Raw genomic sequence first — 23443 nt, 5'->3', positions numbered from 1 at the left:
TTCAGTTATGACTCTTTACTATAGAGCAAAACCATAATTACATATTAACACTGTACAGCAAGATGGTGTTTGTTTTGTAGCTAGTCCAATAACTGTGTAAAATCTGAAGTATTAAAAGGCACATAAAATTCAAAAAAAAAAAAAAAAAAACTCCAACATTTAAAAAGTTAAATCATAAAGTATTCCCTGAATGAATAAAATAACTTAATTGTAATTAAATAGCTAACTAAACAGATATAACTGTAATCCTCAAACCAGAAGTTGAAAAACTTCCAAAATATTCATGCAAGTAGTTCACTGTATAGTATGGTCCAAAAATATTTGATTTAATTTTTAAAACCATTCTCTGTCTAATGATTTCTGTTTATAAAATGAAACAATTAAGATTCCAGGATGAGACCGTAATTATGACTGTATTCTGTACAAATTTATTGCATGCCCAGTTCTGACCTATAGTACTCGAAGTACTTCAATTAATTTCAAATGAACGTCAGCGTAAAGGGGAAAAAGCATGCAAACCAGAAAAATTAAGACACATCTGTTCTGAGGTGGCACACTTATCCACATTGTGGGCAATCAGGACCAAAAAAAAAAAAAAAAAAAAAGTCTGGTGTTGTTAGTGGAACCGTCCAGTGCTCTGAGGCTATGTCTGCGACCCTTTTTTAGAAGACGAGTCTGCTGATGGTATTAAAGCCCCCTCCTCCGCCCCCACCTGAGGGTCCACAGCTGCCAGGAGGCTCGTTGTCATCAGAACCATTGGGTCGGAATGAGCAAGAAGCAGAGGTTGCTTGAAGAGCTCGAGCTCTGGCATTCAGCTCCTGCTCCTGGAAGAAAAAGAAATGAATGGTTAAATCCAGGACAAATAAGAGGTAAATGAAAGTGTTTCATTTTCATTATATTTCAGCAATTTATGAAGGATCATGTGACACTGAAAACTGGAGTAATGGCTGCTGAAAATTCAGCTTCGCCATCACAGGAATAAAATATATTCTTAAACATATTAAAATGTTTAAACCTGCCATTTTAAATTGGAACAGTCTTGGAGAGGATAAAAGAAGACCGCAGACAAAGTACAATATCCCCACCTGTAGGAAGAGTTTGTTGTCTTTGGTAATGGCATCCATCAGCTCCTTCTGCAGGGGCGGCTCTCCACTCAGTCTTGAGCCATTCACAACTGGCTCAGAATTGCTTGGTTGTCCACTGACCTCTTGTTTCCTGTAGATCAGGACATAGGCTGTGTCCTTGGGGAAGCGACTGGTGACGTTCTGCAATGACTCAAAGTTTGTAAAAGTCACTCGGCTGTCATTAAACAAGAACCAGTCCGTGGACTTTTGGTCAGCGCATCCCATTACTTCCTGTGAGGACGTTGAGCTCTCCGATAGGCTGGAGCTTTCCAAGGGCTTAGAACTTGGGTGAGCTACATAACCATCGGTGCCACTCACATTCCTCCCATACGAGTAGTAATGACCGCTCTCGGAGGACATCCCAGAATGCACTACAACAGAACTCAAAACATACGGCACTGACAGCATCTCCGGATCGCCGTCATTTATCTCGCTATTTGTTCTGTTTTCCGTCATCCCGTCCTCCTTTTGAGAAGGCTTGAGCTTCTTAGCTAGATTCTCACCACTCTCGGGGGAGTCAGATGAGGAAGACTCAACTGCAGTTGAGGAGGAGGATGATGATGATGATGAAATGGAGACGCCGTGTCTCCGTAAAGGCAGGCTCATGTGTTGAGGGATGCCCACGTTGTCCAGGATCTTGCGACGGACGTGGCAGGTGGCGTCGTACGAGAAGCGCAGCAGAGTTAGAATGAGGTACTCGGGCGCCGCCACCACCCGCATGACCTTCTCGGCCCTCTGCAGTGAGGCGCAGCGTTCACAGAAGTAGCAGTTCTCGTTCTCTAAGATTTCTGGAGCTAGGAAGTAGTCGACCAGATCCGGTACAGACAGTGTGGGCTCCACCACCGGCCTCTCCATCCTGGTTCCTGCACCTTCTTTCACTGAGCCCTCAGAGGACTCGCTGCCTCCGTTCACCGCCCCTTGGCAGGGTCCCACAGAGGAGGAGCTCTTGTGCTCATCGGTGGGACCGTGGCACTTGGACATCGAGGGGCAGAAGGCAAGAGAGAGGTCTGTAAACGGCTCCTCTTTTTCTGACAGGCTGTGGCATTGCAGGCAGCGAATGGCTGTGGAGAGACGACCACCAAACATGCGCTCTACTAGAGTACGGCCATCTCCATTGGCTGCCACAGGATCTGGATGTGATGGCATATCAGCGACCGGATGACTTACAGCATTGGGAAGAGGTTCAGCAGAAGTGGTTGCAGGTTGAGCTTTTGGGCTGGACACCTGAAGAGCTGAGAGAGTCTTCTCTTCTTCATGCAACCTTAATATCACATAAGAAGACAAAACAAAACAAATACATGAAATGCATTAACTCCCCCTGCTGTCATATATAAGAATTTTCCTAAGTTCCTAATTTCTTGTTTATTAACAGTTAATAAGTGTAGGATTTGGGTAGAATTAGTGATGTAGAATAAGGCATTAATATATGCTTAATTACTATTACTATTACTATTATTTTCAAGGTTGTAATACATTAAAATACTCCATTTGTAGTTGTTTTGTAATTATTATTAAAATATGATGTACATAGATGTGACCATGGTCAATTTTTTTTTTGAGACTTACATATAATTTAAAAGGTAAATAGAAAAGCTGTTGATATATGGTTTGTTTGGATAGGACAATATTTGGCTGAGACACAGCTATTTGAAAATATTTTCATGGAAAAAGATCTTAAGATCCTGATGAGTTTTGGTATAAAAGAACAATTTATCATTTTGACCCATACAATGTATTATTGGTTATTGGTACTAATATACCTGTGCTACGTATGAATAGTTTTGTGGTCCAGGGTCACAAATTTGGTTTCATTGACACTCGTAGTAAAACAGAATTCAATTATACTTGACTGAAAGTCTGCTGTTTTTAATTTAATATAACCTTATTTATATTTCTATTATATAAAAAAGACCCTATGAACCCAGAAATGCATTTGTCATGTAGTCAGTCACATGTGAACTAAAGTTTATAACTTAAAAAAGTAATAATTCAAATAGAAATGTAATACAATATCCCATTTAGTAATACATTTAAATATCCCATCTAACAGAAAAACTATGGTTTTCTGTCTTGCATTTTTTCTATCAAAAATAATGTCATTTTAAAAACTACAAAACCTTACATAACATCTGTTATACATCTGACCAGGCAACTTGGTTGACTAGTAATTATCAAAACCTAATATATATATATATATATATATATATATATATATATATATATATATATATATATATATATAGCAGTTCTAATTTCAAACTGTAAGAATGCGTTACTGTAAATTGCCCTAATAACATTTCAAAATAGGTCTGGCATTAAACATTTACAGGAAAACTGTAAAGCAACTCTTAAACAAACATCTTTCTTATAGTTACAGGAAAGGATGCCGTTTTTTTAAGTTTACCTGTCCAGCAGAAATCGTAAATACTCTGAGCAGTCTTGCTGGGATCCAGCTGTAAACCACGGCGGCCGAGAACCGTCCAGAAAACTCCTTGGAGAATACGCTGCTCTCTGGTGGGCAAATAACATGATTAATAATCATAACACTTTCATTTAGCAAACCTACTCTGCAACGTTTCAGAGGGCAGACAGGAAACTGCACAGAAGATAAACACACCTGTGTGTGGGCCAAAAAGGCAAAAAGGAGCTGGAGCTTCTTCATGAGGGTGCTGCTGCCATTCAAATGCAGAGACATGACTTGCCGTCTGAAACTTTTAAAGAGAGACTGTTAGAGCCGTCTAATATCTTGCAGTTGAAAAAGCATCATAAATATTTGAGCACCTGGGTATCATTTTATGATGTTTTACATTGCGCTCCTATGCAAACATAAAAACGTAAAGCTATCTGCATATGGAGAATGCTGGATTAATTACGATAAAACAATTGAGAAAGAGATCGGGTAATTTGCAGCAGATTTAGAACTTACTCGGTAGCCATAAATAAAATTTGGATGATGCTGTTCATATAGCATGTGTTGCCCAGATTCACAAGTCCCGTCTTCCCCGTTTCTGATTTTCCTGTGAACTTAAGCAGGCCTGAGGCAAAAGAATTTGACTGAGAGGTCCAGGCACTTTGGTTCAGAACAAATTTGATCTTCTCCTCGTTAGGTTTAGGTAGCTCCTACAAACAGAACCGGAGGTGAATATAAAACGGACAAAGCATTACTTTTGATTACATTTATAATGTTACAAAAAAGTGCTGTGCTTTTAAACTTTAAAAAGATTCAAAACACAACTTCAGCATCAATTAATTCAATTATTATGAAAAACATTAACCTTACTGAGCATCTGTATGATCTGTATGACCCTAAACATCTATAAATACGTTATTATAAACAAGGACAAAATGATAAATAGATTCAGCAATGATACACAAAACACGTTGACTAGTTTACGTTCTTAAGTTAGCTCACAAGAGATAAAACCAGAGACTCTTACTTTAATGGATTCAAGGATGCTGTCGTAGAGGTCTGGGAAGCCAGAATACTGATACATCATGCAGTGGGTGAGTTCTGCGTACTGCAGCAGGAAGGTTTTGCTGTTGGGAAGACCATCGTTCTTCAAAGACTTCACAAACGGAACTATATGAGGAACCACCTGGTACAAATGACAAGATAGGATATATATAATTCACACTGCATGATAACAAAGCAGATATTGACGTGATAAATCAGATGCTAAAAGCTCATTAACCTTTCTAACTCATTTGAATATGAAAAGAAAATGAAAAAGAAAGTGGAGTAATGTTCATAATGGCCTTACTAAGTGAAAGGCTTCGGGAGAATGCTGGAAACTAAGCAGCATGTGTGAAAGAACCACCAGCGCTCCCTGTCTCACAATGGGATACCAGAGACGATTGAAGACCTGCAAACAGACAAACAAAAACACATTCATACACATAAATATACAGAAAGGCCTCTGCCAGGCAGGTCACAATAACCAGTTTCTAGGTATAGAAGAAAAAGAATAGCTAATGATCTCAAATAAGCAACTAAATTCTGAACTCTTGTGCTGTTGTTGCTTGTAATGCTCTAAATATGTAACTTTTAAGAGTTGTTTTTATTACACATAATACACACACACACACACACACACACACACACACACACAACCTGTTCAATTTTGAGCAGTGTGACATCTATGAGGATGGTGAACTTTTGAACAGCGGCAAGTCCCTTTAATAAAGCAATGACCCAGGTGTCCACGTGATTGGCTAGAGGCCAGGACAACCAGTCAATCATCCTGAAAAAGATAGAGAGAGAAAACAGGGTCAGGGCAGGCAACATATAAAAGCCTTACATAAGAGTAACGGATGCATAAAAAAAAAAACTGGCAACATATTGACCTCAATATTCAGTCTTAGAAAAAACAAGAAAACAAACACCACTCATTTAAAATCTGTTGAACCATGATGAACACTACACTCTTTCTAAATGGCTCGCATAAATGCAATTACCACATACTTGAAGCACACAAGAAGTAGAGAAAACAACGTGATGGCAGTCGAATCAAGGGCTTAGTCTTTTAAACAGACACAAAAGCACTATTCATTAGCTTTGCACAGAGCGCACGCACACACACACACACACACACACACACACACACAGTCTGACCTGCAGAGTGCTTGTGTCATACTGGCATCTTTAACATTCTGGTCAGTGGTGAGGCTTTTGATGAGGACCGTGATCATCTGCAGAGGGATGTGCTGGACCAGGCTTGCTAGAGCAATGGAGGGTTCAAATGAAGGGTCTGAAATCAAAACAAACACATTGTGGAATGATCATTAGGAAACGTTATAATAAGATTTCATATTTTCCAGGTGCACATATACCATACTTAAGATTTGCAAATGGTTCATTTCATACATTATAAAACTGCTGGGTTAAATGCAAGCCAGCGCCGAGTAAAATATGGAGAATCCCAGCGATTGGGTTGTCTTCTCCCAAAAGATGGGTTGAATGTAACACTGGGTCAAAACAAACCGATTGCTGGGTTTGTCCATATTTTAACCCAATGCTGGTTTGTATTTAACCCAGCTTTTTTTTTTTAAAGTGTACATTTATTTATTGGTTTACTGATTTCTCTTGAAAGTCCTTTTATATGTTCTTAAGTTTTTTGCATCAAAATGTAATTAATTAAAAAAAAAACAAAAAAAAACTTTCAGACCATTATAATTGAACGGCCCGTTGTGTTGCTGCTTTTAAGTCGTTGTTTCAAAACGAAGGTTAACAGACTGTGACATATTTCAAACACAAATCTCCCAAAAAATGTGCAAAAATAGTAAATGACAACTTGCCAATTCTCACTCGCACATATAGACTAATCGGGACGATAAAAAACAAGAAAAATAGACATTCATTATTATTTTTTGTTGTTATTATGTTTCTAGAGGTTCCTTATTACATTCAAAATACATGCATATGTCCAGCAGGCAGTGCATAATATTAATAATTAGTACAATATTAAATACTGGATATTAAAATACAATATTAAAATGCATGTTTAAAGCATAACATACTTTAATATTTGAAAAAGTTTATTATTGTAATATGAACACATATAGCAATAATACAATATTTTAAAAATATTTATTTGAAGCAACCCCACAGATCTTAACAAAATTTCCATTAATGGTTCTCTGCTGATGGTTAATGGTCACATGACATGAAAGGTAAGCAAATCAAACATTTAATCAAATTTAATCAATTATTATTTGTTTTGTTTTTATTTACATGTTTCTCTTACATTTAAATTTGTAGCAAAAAAACTGTTTGGGGAATTATTTACTGACCCTCATGTCTATTATATCTACTATGGTCATTTTTTTAAATAATATTTTTTTAGTGTTTATAGCCTTTTTTTATTTTTATTGACATTTTCTTAACTGAAAACATAATTCCAAGAGGAAGCACAGCATACTGACCCGTGGATGAGATGATGGCAAACACCTCCTGCAGTGACGGCAGCAGCGTGGCCGGCTCGGCTTTCCAGATGCCCTGCAGCAGCACACTCACCCTGGTCACCTGGGTCACGTACTCCCTCAACTCCCGCTCTTCAGTGGCGGGACAGTGGAAATACGCGAAGGTGCGCACAAGCTGCTGGCAAAAGAGAACTCCTGCCTTCTCTCGAGGGACACACTGAGGGAAGTCCGTCAGTATGGTGGCCAGCTTGGCACAAGTTGCCGGTTCCGGCCGTTCACAGATGATGCGTAGGACCTCCGTCTGTAGCAGCGGTGCCAACTCCAACACAGCCGGGCAGCTGATGAGCAGTCGGAGGGAACTGTGAAGAAAGTCCAAGACGGCAGGGTCTCTGCGGTCTAGAGCGCCGTAGCCCTGCTGCAGGAGACCGAGCACGTATTCCTTGCTGAAGAAGCAGGCAAACTCATCGCGATGGTAACGCGCGTACGCTTCTTGAACTTGGAAGCCAACCTGTCTCTGAAAAGCGTCCTCGCCCTGGAGAATAAGGCGGGTGGTGAGATGGTACAAGGCCTGGCACTGCTCCTCGGTCACTTCCTTTTCTGCAGCCTCAATCACTTTTTTCACGATTGCCCGTTTTACAGTCAAGGGATGAGAGGAGCTGACCAGCGCTTCCAAAATCTTATCCATGGCTGGACTGTATCGCACCACAGGAAAGGTGAAGTAAGCCAGCTATAACTGTAGATGAGAGGATAACATTATTTCTGTGCAATTTCAAAGTATTTGTCATATCTGGCCAAACATTAAGTAGCTTTTCACAACAAATAAATAAATAAAAGGGGCAAAATGTGATGGCGAGATTTGATTGTGAAATCTGATTGCAATTTCTGAGAGAAGATATTTTCTACACACACACACACACACACACACACACACACATATATACACATATATATATATATATATATAGCTATATATATATATATATATATATATAATATATATACATGAAACTTTATCTTTCATTTACTGTATATGTTTTGAAATAATACATTATAGAAATTTATTCCATATATAGTTATATTTATATATATATATATATATATATATAATTTTTTTTTGGAAAAATATTTTACCCAATTTCTCCTATTGTCATCCCTTTGAAGAAATAATTACAAATAAAAAGTCATTCTCCAAATTTCTTTATCAAAAAATAATAAATAGTGCTGTCAAACAATTAATTAAATCGCATCCTTAAAATATAATACATAAAACTACATGTGCATGTATTACTATATATAATTCATAAATACACAACAAGAAATATGCAATAAACAAAACCTTTTATTTTTGCACGTGATTAATCACAATTAATCGTTTCACTGCACGTATATATATATATATATATATATATATATATATATATATATATATATATATATATATATATATATATATATAAACTGAACTCTAACAAATGTGTATTTAAGGTACTAGAGAGATTGTAGAACTTGATAACATCAGTGTTTTCTTTAAAGCTGTCATTACATTAAAGCTACCTGCTAACTGTTCTGCTAGCTAGCTTGGCTAACACAAAGAAGTGAACCAACCATTTAGTAGGACGACTCAATAAAACACGAAGCAGAAGAAAATCGCGCACACTCTTTACATGTTAAATATGTGTTTCGTTCCCGTTGTTATAGACATTAGTTAATTAGCAAGATTCAGGAATCGAAACAAAGCAGATGCACACAAATGCCACAGCACTGACTTAGCAAAAACAAGAATTACTCGCCTGTCCTTTCTCAAGATGTCAGCAACGATCGACACTCACCAAATTACGTCATATCCGAAAATGTCTTGGTACAGAACTGGAAATAAATTACATCAAAAAGCTAAATACATATTTTTAGGAGATTAATGTTGTGAGCTGCTTGGTAAACTGCGACCTCTTTCAATCAGCTGTTGAAACACACACACGTCATCAGAATGCGCGAGAAGGACGTCAGGACCCCTCTCGTGCGTCGCGTGCCACACTTTTGTTCATTCTTGGAATAATTCAGCTTTAATAATAACTCTTAATTCACTTTATCTGGTTGGTGTAACCTACTGCTGTTGTCTCGTTAAGTGTTGTTTTTCATTATTCTAAATACTCTTATGTTGAGTAGGCTTTTGTGGCAACCGTTAATTACAATAATAAATTCATTAAATAATAATATTAATAACAGATCATTGAAATTATACTATACAATAATCACGCAAACAATAATCAACCATATAGGCTAAATAAATTAAACAAAATGAAAGCTATACATTTAATAAGACAAGTAACAGATGTCTAGCTATCTTATGTGTCTTGTTTATTAATTCCCATAAAATAATCTGTGCTTTATACAGTTTTGCTTGACCGTTGATGAAGTATGTTCTGAAGGTATGCAAAAAACTATGACGCATTAAATAGATTTTCCACAATAGGCTTTCTTAAAATCTTTTTACTTTTTGTTTTCTCGTTCAGCATGAACAGTTATTGAAACTAAGAAGTAAAGATGAACGTTTGAACTTCTGCAACTTTGTTTCACGGCACAACATAATGCTTGTGTTTGGCTCTGCATCCCTTCCAGAGTCATCCATTATTTAATTTACATAGGCTAATGTTTCCAGCTTTTTAATATGCAAAATCATGCATTAATTCCTCAGCCTTTTTCTTTCTTTCTTTTTTTCTTTCTTTCTTCCCTCCCTGGACTCAAAAAACTTCAATTTCTTTTGCGAATTTATCTTTTGGTCATAAACTTTTTTTTGACAGTATTTTTTACAGACAGTAAATATAATGACCAATTTGAAGCATAGCTTTACCTTTATTCAAAGCAATTCACATAACACATATATCCCTTCGCCAGTCGTGTTTTTTTTTTTTTTATGGATCTTCCCTTTCAAGGTTCAGCGTTTCGGTAACCGCCCGATACTTAGATCCTCACCCGACTCTGCTCTTCCACTCCACTTTCCTGTCGGTTCGTTACTAACCAAAGGAAATTCAACATATTGAACTTATTGCAAATTATTCCCATGAACATTCATATGTAAAGAATTCCGCTGATCTTTTTTGGTATATCACATAAATTTAACGCACAAAGAATACAAATTGTCATTGAAGTAGGTTTAATGCAGGTTAATGTCTTTGCGTGCAGACGGGTATGGTGAAAATGCAAATGTGTGCTATTTGATTGATTTTATTCAAGTTAGACAGGCAAACAAGCGCAAAGAAATCGGATATTTCAAAATAAAAACAAAGAACAAATGTCTTCCTAAGAGCTTGCAAAAGAAATACAAAATAATCACAGATAATAATCAGGACATACTGATTTACTTTTAATCACTGATTTTACGTATTTCCTCTAATGTAACCAAATTACAAAAAGCTCTCTGGTCAAAGCCACATCCACTCTGACTGGCAGTGACTGTGAACAATGCACAAAGTCCATAACCAAATATCATACTCCACATAATTTTGAATGAATGTATGTCCAATTATTGCTCTCTAACTTAACCAATACAGTGGATTTTTACTGATGCACCTGTGTTCAGGTCAGTCATGGCCTATTTAAGGTAATCCTAACCCCAAGCAACGCATTGTTTTACATTGTAAACAGCGATAAGATTAATGTAAAACATTGATTACTATGACTCAGAAAATCAAATGACTGCATTTGCATTGTTCCATTCATTTAGCCCTTCAGAATCCCTGTTCAAAACATTATGTACAGACGTGGACAAAATTGTTGGTACCCTTTGGTCAATGAAAGAAAAAGTCACAATGGTCACAGATATAACTGTTATCTGACAAAAGTAATAATAAATAAAAATTCTATAAATGTTAACCAATGAAAGTCAGACATTGTTTTTCAACCATGCTTCAACAGAATTATTTAAAAAAATAAACTCACGAAACAGGCATGGACAAAAATGATGGTACCCCTAGAAAACACTGAAAATAATGTGACCAAAGGGACATGTTAATTCAAGGTGTGTCCACTAATTAGCATCACAGGTGTCTACAACCTTGTAATCAGCCATTGGGCCTATATATATGGCTCCAGGTAATCACTGTGTTGTTTGGTGATATGGTGTGTACCACACTGACATGGACCAGAGGAAGCAAAGGAAAGAGTTGTCTCAAGAGATCAGAAAGAAAATTATAGACAAGCATGTTAAAGGTAAAGGCTATAAGACCATCTCCAAGCAACTAGATGTTCCTGTGACTACAGTTGCACATATTATTCAGAAGTTTAAGATCCATGGGACTGTAGCCAACCTCCTGGACGTGGCCGCAGGAGGAAAATTGATGACAAATCTAAGAGACGGATAATCCGAATGGTAACAAAAGAGCCTAGAAAGACTTCTAAAGAGATTCAAGGTGAACTTCATGCTCAAGGAACATCAGTGTCAGATCGCACCATCCGTCGTTGTTTGAGCCAAAGTGGACTACATGGGAGACGACCAAGGAGGACACCATTGTTGAAAACGAATCATAAAAAGCAAGACTGGAATATGCCAAACTACATGTTGACAAGCCACAAAGCTTCTGGGAGAATGTCCTGTGGACAGATGAGACAAAAATCGAAGTTTTTGCCAAGGCACATCAGCTGTATGTTCACAGACGAAAAAATGAAGCATATCAAGAAAAGAACACTGTCCCTACTGTGAAACATGGAGGAGGCTCTGTTATGTTCTGGGGCTGCTTTGCTGCGTCTGGCACAGGGTGTCTTGAATCTGTGCAGGGTACAATGAAATCTCAAGACTATCAAGGAATTCTAGAGAGAAATGTACTAGCCAGTGTCAGAAAGCTTGGTCTCAGTCGCAGGTCATGGGTCTTGCAACAGGACAATGACCCAAAACACACCGCTAAAAACACCCAAGAATGGCTAAGAGGAAAAAATTGGACTATTGTAAAGTGGCCTTCTATGAGCTCTGACCTCAATCCTATTGAGCATCTTTGGAAGGAGCTGAAACATGCAGTCTGGAAAAGGCACCCTTCAAACCGGACACAACTGGAGCAGTTTGCTCATGAGGAGGGGCCAAAATACCTGCTGAGAGGTGCAGAAGTCTCATTGACAGTTACAGGAAGCGTTTGATTGCAGTGATTGCCTCAAAAGGTTGCACAACAAAATATTAAGTTAGGGTACCATCATTTTTGTCCAGGTCTGTTTCATGAGTTTATTTTTTTAATAATTCTGTTGAAGCATGGTTGAAAAACAATGTCTGACTTTCATTGGTTAACATTTATAGAATTTTATTTATTATTACTTTTGTCAGATTAAAGTTATTTCTGTGACCATTGTGAGTTTTTCTTTCATTGACCAAAGGGTACCAACAATTTTGTCCACGTCTGTATATGCAAAAACAAATAAAGTGTCGTCTGAAATTCTCTTCTGATGTGATTTTTACAATTTATATGTACAATATATATGATGTGTAGTACAGTATTTCAGAGACTACTGGGAAAAAAACAGCAAGTGGCAGTTCTTTGGCTGAAAAAGCCTTGCTGATAAAAGCAGTAAGAGGATAATGGCCATAGTTCAAGTTAAATGAAAGGCAGAACCCAAAAAGCCACAGACAGGGATGCAAAAACGTACAGCTCATCACATCAAACTCGTTCGAACTTGACTCTCTCATCGTGGATGTGCAGCCCACAGATTTGCAGCGTCTTTCTTGTATCTTTCATCTATCTTTCCTGGTTTCCAAAATCTTGTCGAATCGATGGCGCAAACTTTTAAGGCAGTTCTGAAGGCAAGCACGGTACTTAGCGAGGTAAGTTTTCATGTCCTTCAAATAAACAAATCTACTACACACTGTCGTATCTGCACTGCGTCGATGATGCTTTTGCATGTTGCAGGTCAGAGCCCCAGGGAAGGCAATAAACTGTTCGGTGCTCAACCATCCTTAAACCAAAGCAGCTCACTGCAGCAGAGATGAAGCGGAGTCTCGCTGGACTTTTCCTGTTTGTCCTTGGACTGAATGCACAAATATATAGGACATATGTTTACGTTTCCACTCCATTGAACTGGACTCAAGCTTATAAATACTGTAAAACGTACTATACAGACCTGTCCGCCATAACTAGCCAGGAGCAAAATCAGCAAATGCTAGCAAGTTCAGGAGTAGGATTCGATAAAGCTTGGATTGGTCTGCACAAAACAACTGGAAAACCAAACAGCTTGGCATGGACTACTGAAGAATCTTTTATCTTCACTAAGTTATACAATATTGACAAGGTTTACAGCTGCGTATATGCTACAGAGACGGAGTGGTATATGGCTTATTGCCTAAATGTGCTTCCTTTCTTTTGCCATATCGACTATTATTTGTGGCTTGTAACGGCAAACATGGCTTGGGAAGATGCCCTTGACTTCTGTAGGCATTGGTACACTGATTTGGCCAGTTCAACAGACCAGTATCAGTGGGAAATTCTGCAGGATAGAAGCAAAGCTTCCACGACGGAAAGCGTGTGGACAGGATTGCGTTTCCTGGAGGGAGAGTGGTACTGGGTGAGTATCACTTTCACATACATCCCGTTTAGGACCTGGATGCCATCGTGCCCTGAAGAGCCGCATCGCTGTGGAGCTCTGAACAACCAAACAGCGCAGTGGGAGATAAGAGACTGCGAGGAGAAGCTCAACTTCTTCTGTTACCAGCTAAAAGTGAGTAACAGGAATTGATTTATACCTTTTCACATTAAATTTAACAGTAATAGAAAATTTCATGGGTTCATTCTTGAATAAACATCTAAAAATACTTATATGACTATTTTTGCTTACCCGTTTTATAATAATAATGAAGATTGGTTGATGTCACAGTAGGTGAGAAGAGGAGGACGTTCAGCTTTACACAGGTTTTCCAGCAGATCAACACCAAATAACTGTGGACAAGCTGCAACTTTTGTCAGTCAGACCAGTTTTGAAGAATATATCAATTGTTTAATAATTTGAATGTTATCAAACGTTTAAACTCTTTAAAAAGTGTGTTGTTTATGCTTCGTTTAAAATTACCTGCATGACATGAATATTTTAAGCGTTCAGATGTTTATAAAACTTTAAATGTTCTGAAATGTAGAGATTTAATATTATTGTCAATTCTTTTTAATGCATAAGATATAATATTAATGCATAGAATTTGAAACAGTAAAATGAATTAAAAAGAATTTGAAAGTCAAATTTGTAGTGAGTAGAAACTTTAACCTGCATTAATAAATACAGTTTAAGTATTTTTTATCAGCCTAACCATGGCATTAAAAACATATATTTGATGAACAAATCTATTATTCTACATTTTTAATATAATTGCAAAAGGTCCCACTTAAGCAAGGTACACAAGTTGTTTTGCTATGAAGTCTTGATTTTTATAAAGTAAATGTGAGAATGACTTTTACATAATTAGTAATATTTCAAGATGAGCATTTACTGAACTAAAGCAAGACTTTGAAAAATCACGGTGAAATGTATCAAATATGATATATTTTTATTTTTTAAGCATCATCGTGTTGAATTTATATGTTGAAATTATATCTGTTGTTCCCTTAAAAATACAAAAAGAAATAAAAAGTTAATAATTAAATTAAAATAAAAGTTAAAAATTAATAAAATTTAATATAACCTTAGTTAGACATAGAAAGATATAGATTACAATATTTATATGCATTTATGTAATTATTAGCTAGTACAATTTTTATCTTACTTTTATCTTACCACAAAAATAATCGCCTGCACCAAAGTGCATATTTAGTTCCCCATATATATTTTAATTATCCACAAGTATGTCCACAAGTAGAAAGTTATTTTAAAATCTTACCCACTCCTGCACCCACACATATTATACAGACTATTATACAAAAGAATCAACGAGTGACCCTACCTTGGTGTAAAATACTTTAAATACAGTACAATTTATTTTAAGTACTTTATATAACAAATAGCCTACATTTACATATAATTGTATCCCAGTTGTAACTTTAGTATACTGAACCAATATACTCAAAGTCTGCTTAATGCACAGATTTCAACTAAAGATATACTGAAGGGCATGTAATTGTGCTAAAGTTGAACTATTTACTTTAGGTAAGCCACACTATAAATATCATTTAAAGACAGGAGTAGAGACATTAAATCACTTTTTAGGCTTATTATTAAGACATGCATTGTGCCCACGTATGTTATTATTATTATTATTATTATTACATTTTATTTAATTTTTTTTAGATTTGAACTGTAGGTAGTAGGCTATGACATAAATGCTTTTTTAAATTTATATTAGATTTTTATTAGGGTATTTAAACTTCTAGCATACAGCGGTATGTTTTGTTTACGACTGTCCTGAACAAAGGACACTCATGAAGGAAAAGATTTTTCTTTTGTGTGTGAGCGGGACAGAGGGCAAGGTTTTCTTTTTCCTTTTCTTATTATTATTATGCTTACAGCTCCTAGTTTGACCCATATAATGTTCTTTTATTGTTTACATCGATTTTTTAAAAACTAAGCAGGCACAAGCCTGGCCACCAAAAGCCTTTCTGAGTAATGCTCAGCACCGCCCCCTTACGTCCGCAAAAAGTATCTGCTTTAAGATAAACCTGATATATGTATGAAGACTCACCAGAAGATGGAGTGAGAGATGTCATTCTACCACAGAACAAAATAGCAAATGAAACATTACTGTATTTTGTTTTAAATGAACACTACTGATACTTTTTTTCCCAGACCGCTTTTAACAGCAGTCGTCCTAAAAGATTTGTGAAAACTACCATGCATTTATGAAAAGGAATACAAGATTTAGAAATGTACATTTTCAATGTTTAGGCCTATGGTTATTGTTCCTTTGCTAAATATAATAACCTTCTATTAATAAATGTTTTTGTTTGAACTGGTGAAACTGGTTTTGGATTGTCTTATATGTAATTATGTATTATTGTGAATATTTTCCCTTCTGCAATAAGAGTTCTGATTCCAAGAATGTTTGTATCTTCAAATTATGTCAAAGAAAGAAAGTCATATTATTTTATTATCTTATGTTTTGTTTACAAAATTGACAAATAGGAGAAATGTAGGAGCTTTAGAAAACTGCAGTTTATGTGCATGCAAACATACACTGATCAGCTGCAACATTAAAACCATTGACAGGTGATGTATGTTTTTTACAATGTTATGTCATTATATCATCATAATTGTACCTGTCAAAAGGATGGGACAGCAAGTGAACAGTCAGTTCTTAAATTTCATGTTGTTGAATGGGCAAACCTTGTGGGGTGTTCCCATTATATCAAAATTGGAGCAAAAAAGGACAACCAGTGAGCCAGCATCTGATTATGGAGTACCTTTAATCATGAAATGTTTGATGAAACCATTCTACGATTCAGTGCACTTCAATGGACTCCAAATGGTTGAAGGTCAAAATTACAGTTTCAGTGCAGCTTCAAAGAGCTATAAACAACACCAGACAATGATATTGGACAATAAGGGTCCTATCTAGTGAAATGATCGCTCATTATAAAAAAAAATAAAATCTATTCTGCCATGCACATAATATGTCATTACATTTAGAAAGTCAAGCGTGACATAAGTGGAAGTACCCAGTCTGTGAAATGTCACGATTTGACTATTTTTTGATGATTAGTTTTGAAAAAGAAAATTCACTGTTGCCACCATTTTGTGAGTGTAAACCGGTGCGTCCTCCTTCTCAGTCACAGAGGCAGTGTTGTGATCCCCCTTTAAGACACCCAAAGGGTTAACGGTCATCAAGACTCAATCCAAAAACTGAGCGAGTGATGAATGTGGAGCTTCATGTTTACACTGAGACGTGAACTGATTTAACAGTTGATTGAAGCAATCAAAACATCTCTATAAAAATAATGTCCGGTAAATACGAACAGTGAGCAATGGCCAAAAACTCCCTAACATAGTTTTCTAAACGATCGAGTGCTTTGTTACAGGGATTCTTGCTGTGTCCATACCTGACCAGTGTCCACTTGAACAGCTTCTAGATCCATGTTTGGCCGAGTGTTCTGTAATGAGGCGAGAAGCGTGCGGATACAAGTGCAAAGCTTTATTCAAAAACATGGTCAAAACAGGCAGGGTCAAGACTATGTCAAACAGGAGGAAATCTGAGAGGGAGAAACTGCCATTTAAAGTGTGTGAGTGATTTCATGCAGGTAAGTGCAATCAGGTGTGTGCGTGTGTCATCACTGCAATGGATGATGGGAATTAAAGTCCAGAGTGAAATACAACGGTTGTGTGGTGAGTGAATGAAAGTTTGTGGACTGGATTTGTGACATAAATTGGGCTACATTGATTTATTAATTATTTCAACTAAAAATTGTTAAAGTGTACGTCAGCTGTTTGAGCTCAACACTGCTAAATAAAGTGCATGAATTTATTTTCATAAATATGTAATAGTTTTGAGGAAATGTCTAGCATCAGTCGTTTACAGATCCCACATGATTTGATAACTCATCTAATAAGCCACATTTAAATCCAGATTCCAAGTATATCTGTTTAACTTTGCAATTACTGAATGATCGCTGAATCTTATTCATGTATGCTTTTTATTATTAACATTCATAATAGATGCACTTTAAATGGCTTATCATAACATTAGAGATATTCGAATGCTTTAATGAAGAGAATCCCACTGCTTTTAATGAAATTTGATTATATTTTCCTGCAAATAGATTTTTGTTTTTATATAAATCAAGATCATCTGATAGCTGTTTTTTTGTTCTCTTTCTCTCTTATTTGTATGTCTTTGAAATGTTACACAGTTCTCATCTATTAGATGACAATTTGCTAAAAGAGATTGCGTTATCTCTCACATCACATACCAACGAATCTCTTCTGAGGTGAAAAAGGTATCTGTATTCATCATAATCATAAACAATGTTAGTAGAGGACAAATTAGTAGAGAAAAGACCATATTGATAGGCTGATTATTTAGTGACCACAATTTTCTGGTCGGCAAAGCAGAAGAAAAAATGTTTATGGAGATAATAACAATGGAAAGTCAATGGAGGTGGTATGAGTATATTAGAACAATCAAAAGTCAAAACCAGTTGATAAATAAAAACAGCGACCAAACCCAAAACAGAAGGTAAAATAAGCATAAAATAAGCATAGAAAGAAATGCTAACAAAATGAAACAAAACCGTTCCCTTTGCTTGTAATAACCAGCTGTAGTGCTGTCGTGTTAGCTGATAAATGCAAGAAATAAAACCAAAATGTTGAATGGTTAATGCTCATAAAAGAATCAGTGATTTCCTCTTTGTTGCAGAGAAATGTGGCTGTGCTTGTTTTCTGTTAAGAAAGACATATTTGTAAATTACTGAACAAGTTTATGCATTTTATTGATATTGTAAATAATTGGTTACTTTAGAATAAGGCATCATCTGCAGATTAAGTCAAAGCAATTTTCACATTATTCATTACTTGCCTTTAATTAGAGAAACAAAGAAAGTTGAGTTTCTCCTCACAGTCTCTGTTCTCCCATCTCTCTGTCTTGGTGTTGCGGGCTCCACAGCGGTACGGCTCAGGTGGACACGACGGCAGAGGAAGGTTGTTTTGAGCGTTTATCACGTTCAGCCAAAACCAGCCTCCATCCAGAAAGCGCAGGCCTGTCCAAACCCTGTCTGTCTGGGCATTTTTAGTCTCACTTTTAATCTGGTTTACTGGCCACCCGAAATGAAAAGAAGCCAGATCGTTGTAGTTAGATCTGCAGAACACCAGAGCTTCCTCCCATGTCTTATTCTCCTGCACCAGAATGAAGTTCACGTGGCAGAAGAAAGGAAATGTATTCAAACATGATGTTTTTTTCCAACGGTCCACGTAAGTGAATGCACAATAAGGTGGATTGTCAAGTAGGTATTGTGCAGCTTTAGCACTGATATCCTCAGACTTCAGTGCTTTGCAGATGTTTTCTTGGCTGTTGATCCAACTGAAATTGTATGTTCCTCCAGCTGCCTCTTCAAGCATGTTAAGTTCCTCATAGTTAGAAATTACTGATAGGTTTTTGTAAAACTGTTTGCAATAACTCTGAGCAACAGCACAGGTCACTGAAGCAGGCATATAAATGTGCACTTTAACTCCAGTACTGTGTGTTGTTAGTTCTTGGAGGACAAACAGGAGAAGTCCGGTAAGAATCATCTTCATCTCTGCTGTAGTGAGCTGCTTTGGTCTAAGGATTGTTGAGGACTAAACCGTTTATCACCTTCACTGAGCTGCTGACACGAAACATTCAAATCCTTGGCACATCTATTTTGTTTATTTAAACAAGTTGGAAAGTAAAATGTAGCATCATAAAAAGACTTCTACGTTTTTGAAGGAAATGTATTCAAATAAGTATAGTCCAAATAGAGAATTACTCTGTCTACGTTATTGATGTGTATATTAACTACATAAAACCCTTCACATGAAAGAACATGAATTAGAAGTATTGCACACTGGTGCAAAGATGAAATGACTGAATGTATTGTTTGAATATGATACATTCCAGAAAATATACAAAAAAACAGCTAATTGTTTGCTACCAAAAGGTGGCTCTACAAAATGCTAAAATTCATAATGAAAAAGACATGTATAGTTTCTACAATTCCCATCTGTAACTTTATTTTATGCACCAAAGAAAGAGTAACAAAACAGACAATAAACATACCATATATATATATATTTTTAAACTGTCTGGTTTTGTTCACCTGCTGGAGTGTCCACAAAACTTCATTAAGGGGTACTCCACCCGGACTGTCGTTCTCTCGGTTTGAGGGCATCAAAGGGGCTTGAGTGGGCTCATCATTTACAGGTCTCGCGGAGGAGACGGATGCACCGGAGCGTGATCATAAGATGGTGGTAACAAATGCAGAATGCAAAATGGCGGACATCATGGCGCCCCGTCATGTCACAGCTGGAGTCTATTCAAGCCATCAACGGTAACCACAAGCCAAGTCAAGGTGATCTTGGTCACCACAAGCCAAGCTATAGTTCATAAGCCAAGTCAAGTCACTACTGAGGTTCATGAGCAAATTCTTCAGTTTCCCATGATTCAAATCACATTATTGCAGATCTGCAACAGCCAAGTCAGTCTGATACTGATTTTCACCCGTCAGGTCAAATCATCTCTGATCATTCTGTGCCGCGTCACGTCTACAATGTTATGTTCACCAGCTGGAGTGCCCACAAATTTCACAAACTTCGCGGGGAACATAGAAACATAGAAGTGTTTGTTTTTGCCAACCCTGTTTGCTGTATCTCAACCGTGCCTATTTTCAACATGTCTTGCAATAAAGCTTGGCATATGGATCTGCACATCTCAAACCTTCCTTCATAACATCCGCTTCAATATTAGGGCTATTAAAATAATTACAAAGCTCAGGATTTTTAATATAGCGTGCAACAGCAAATCGTTCACTAATCGTACATCTGGCTACAACAAATCAAGACACTCCAATATTTTATTTATTTTTAATGAAAAAGAAACTGATTTTAAATATAGTAGACAAAAAAACAATGTTTTAAACAACAAATGTATAAAATAACTAAGATACTCTAATCGATAATCTAAATACATGTGTCAAGCTACTGTACATCTATTGAGCGATCCAGTTGATTTGAATTCTTTGCAGCAGAATGGATGGAGAAATGCAAATAGACTTTTCTGAGAATTTTAATATATCAGCCCGATCAAGTTACTATCATGTTAATGTTTGACTGCATCTTTCATTCAAACACAAACAGCAGTGGCATTGCCCTGAACAACAGATTGTTCGTCAAGCATAAGCTGAAAAAACACAAACAAATGTAGCCGCGTTTGCATTGTTTTTCATCCAACTCTGTTTTTCATCCAATGAAAATCCACATCTGCAATCATTCAAATGAGAAATGATGATTTGCCTTTGCGTCCATTTACATCTCTTAGAATGAACATGATGTCATCGGTTATTGCACCATATTCAGTACTGACCGATTATTTATTCATATATATTCTTATTGAAATACCCTTTGCAGTAATGAAGTACACCGTGTTTGCCCATGCCTCTTCTATAATGTAAAAAAGGCTATGCTTTATAGCAATGGGTTATAAATATAATTAATTATTATGAAAATACCAGAGATGGCTTGAATATAAATTAGTCATATAAATATGAATTTAAAACTTTTCTGTCTTCTTTTTATTCAGTTATAGCGATCAGTCAGCAATAATGATGCCTTTTTTTTCATATTATATGGCTAATTTATTCTGTTTTGGGTATTTTTTAAAGATATCAGCAGAATTCTAATTGATTTGGCACCTGTTTAATGCATATAAAAAAACAATACCCAAGCCTTGCATTAGCCTGGTTCTTTCGCCTCCTTACTGCCCTCTGCAGGTTGACACGAGTCCCATGCAGAACCTGATTTTGCTGAGTTCAGCATCTTCCTGGATTAACGTCTTTGTTAGAACATTGCGAGTAGCCAATCAGATTTGAAGAAACAGTTTATAGTTTTTGTGAAGTTTAGGCTTGGTGCTTGTGTCAGCGTTTGGTGCTTGTACATCAGTATCATTCATCTATCATTTCCTCTGATTTTAAGCAATACTCTTGGGTAATGAATCCAGACATTTAGTTGTTCCAGGGTCAGCAAAATATGTTGACTCAGAAACATGTATAACTCAGCAATATCAGGACGTGCTCCCTCTTGCTCTCTTGGACTCAGCTGGAATACTTTCTCCTGACCAGGAAAGCAGGGATGATTTGTAGTCGAGTTTGTATTTTGAAAACATGTTAATGCAGTGGGAAAATTAGAATAATTTAAAGAACACATATGCATCCCATTCTAATAAACTCTCTTCTGTTTAAAATGCATTACACCAAATCTCACGCAGAGGCAATGGGTTTGCGGTTTTATATTTTTGTTTTTGTTTTAAACAAGGTTTGCAGGACTGGTCAAGGTTCATTCAAACAAGTTTAGGACTGTGTCTCAATCACATCGAAGTCGCCTGACCAACAGACTATTTGTCAAACTTGAACTAAAAATTACTCAAAAAAACAAAAGCAAACAAATGTAGCCATTCTTTGCATTATTGCTCATCCATTTCTGCATGCAAAAAAATCCACACCACAATCCTCATTCAAATAAGACAAGCATGATAATGATCATGAGCATGATAAATTATTGCACTGTGGATTAAACATATTCTGTACTGGGAATGTTGAGAACTAGCTGAAATATACATTATTTTCCAAGTAACAATTTCTTTTTTTTTTGATGATGATGATAATACATGATGCTCGGTGACCCTGGATCTGTACAGCAAAACACCTCTACTACTACATGTTGGTGATTGTTATTTCTTGGTGATTTGCTTTCTCCCCCAGCATCCACACAGAGCTAAAAATCCTAATTGTGGGTCAACCATTAGCTCCCATTTTTATCCTCTAGGTAACCAAGAAGCTGTTTTCTAAATTTCCTGTTAATCCAGCTCACCCTATGAGTAAAACCATTCAGAGAATCTTAGTCAAATTCCCTACACTCTCAAACTAATTCTATATTTCACCTTAAATGTTACATGAATAGTTTTAGATTAACTGTTTTTCATGTGATTATGTCATAGAATACAATGGATTTGTAGTTATTTCTCTCATTAAATTTCTCTCATACCATTTTAATTCAAATGTAATGTTGTGGCTTTTTCTCATAGCTGGGTGATTTGTTAAATTATTTAACAAAGACATTTTCAAAATCTCATAAAAAATACTTTAACATTCGCATGTTTTTTCAAATCATGTGAATTTAGTTTTGACTTCATCTTATATATTAAAACATAAGAGATAATTAACATATCAATAATTTCTGGACCTTTAGTCTGTTTATTTAAATGTATTATTTCTTCTTATGCTTTTTATTTCCGTTTACACTTGCGTTTTCCCTTTTAAGTAACTAGGTGAATGAGATGCAGCTGTATGTGTGCAATCAGTGCAGTGGATCACTGGATGTAGACCAGCGTCATGTGTAACAGTCTGTGTGGTCTGAGAGTCAACACAATGGGCTGACAAAGACTGACCTCTGTTGGTAATTGGACAGAAGTTATTTTTATTATAAAAATTATAAAAAACGTTGATTGGCAACTAGCTAAAATAATAGATTCCATCCAAAGATCACAGATAGATTTTTATTTGATTTATTTCTTTAAAATATTTCTTATTTCTGAGAGCGTTTCCCTGTCCTAATTAAAAAAAAATCTGCTACTTTAAATTATTAAATTAATACAATTAATATATACATATATACAATTCTATTTAGCTCGGGTTTCAGCTGGCGCTGCATGTTCAGCTCCTCCAGCATCTACACAGAGCTCCTCACAGACTGAAGAAGAGAGAGAAAGCTGATGTTCTTCTTCTCCT

At 36.4% G+C, this 23443-nt stretch overlaps 1 protein-coding gene across 2 annotated transcripts; it reads right to left on the bottom strand.

The window, feature by feature from the left end:
* On the bottom strand, positions 1-9028 carry usp38 (ubiquitin specific peptidase 38). Of its 2 annotated transcripts, none has more exons than XM_043250907.1 (11): positions 8873-9028; positions 7047-7776; positions 5737-5872; positions 5236-5365; positions 4886-4987; positions 4562-4720; positions 4051-4244; positions 3742-3835; positions 3529-3635; positions 1086-2385; positions 1-824 (listed from the first exon to the last, which is right to left on the bottom strand). In XM_043250907.1, the coding sequence occupies exons 2-11, from the start codon at positions 7726-7728 to the stop codon at positions 663-665; spliced, it is 3066 nt and encodes a 1021-aa protein (XP_043106842.1). In that variant the 5' UTR covers positions 7729-7776; positions 8873-9028; the 3' UTR covers positions 1-662. The 2 variants fall into 2 exon arrangements, with proteins under 2 accessions (XP_043106842.1, XP_043106837.1); XM_043250902.1 differs by having other exon boundaries at positions 8834-9024.
* Positions 9029-23443: the final 14415 nt, after the last annotated feature.

Source organism: Puntigrus tetrazona, chromosome 1, assembly GCF_018831695.1.
Source record: "Puntigrus tetrazona isolate hp1 chromosome 1, ASM1883169v1, whole genome shotgun sequence".
Taxonomy (NCBI): Eukaryota; Metazoa; Chordata; class Actinopteri; order Cypriniformes; family Cyprinidae; genus Puntigrus; species Puntigrus tetrazona.
Note: the sequence above shows the minus strand (reverse complement) of the source record. Positions and strands in the feature narration are given on the sequence as shown.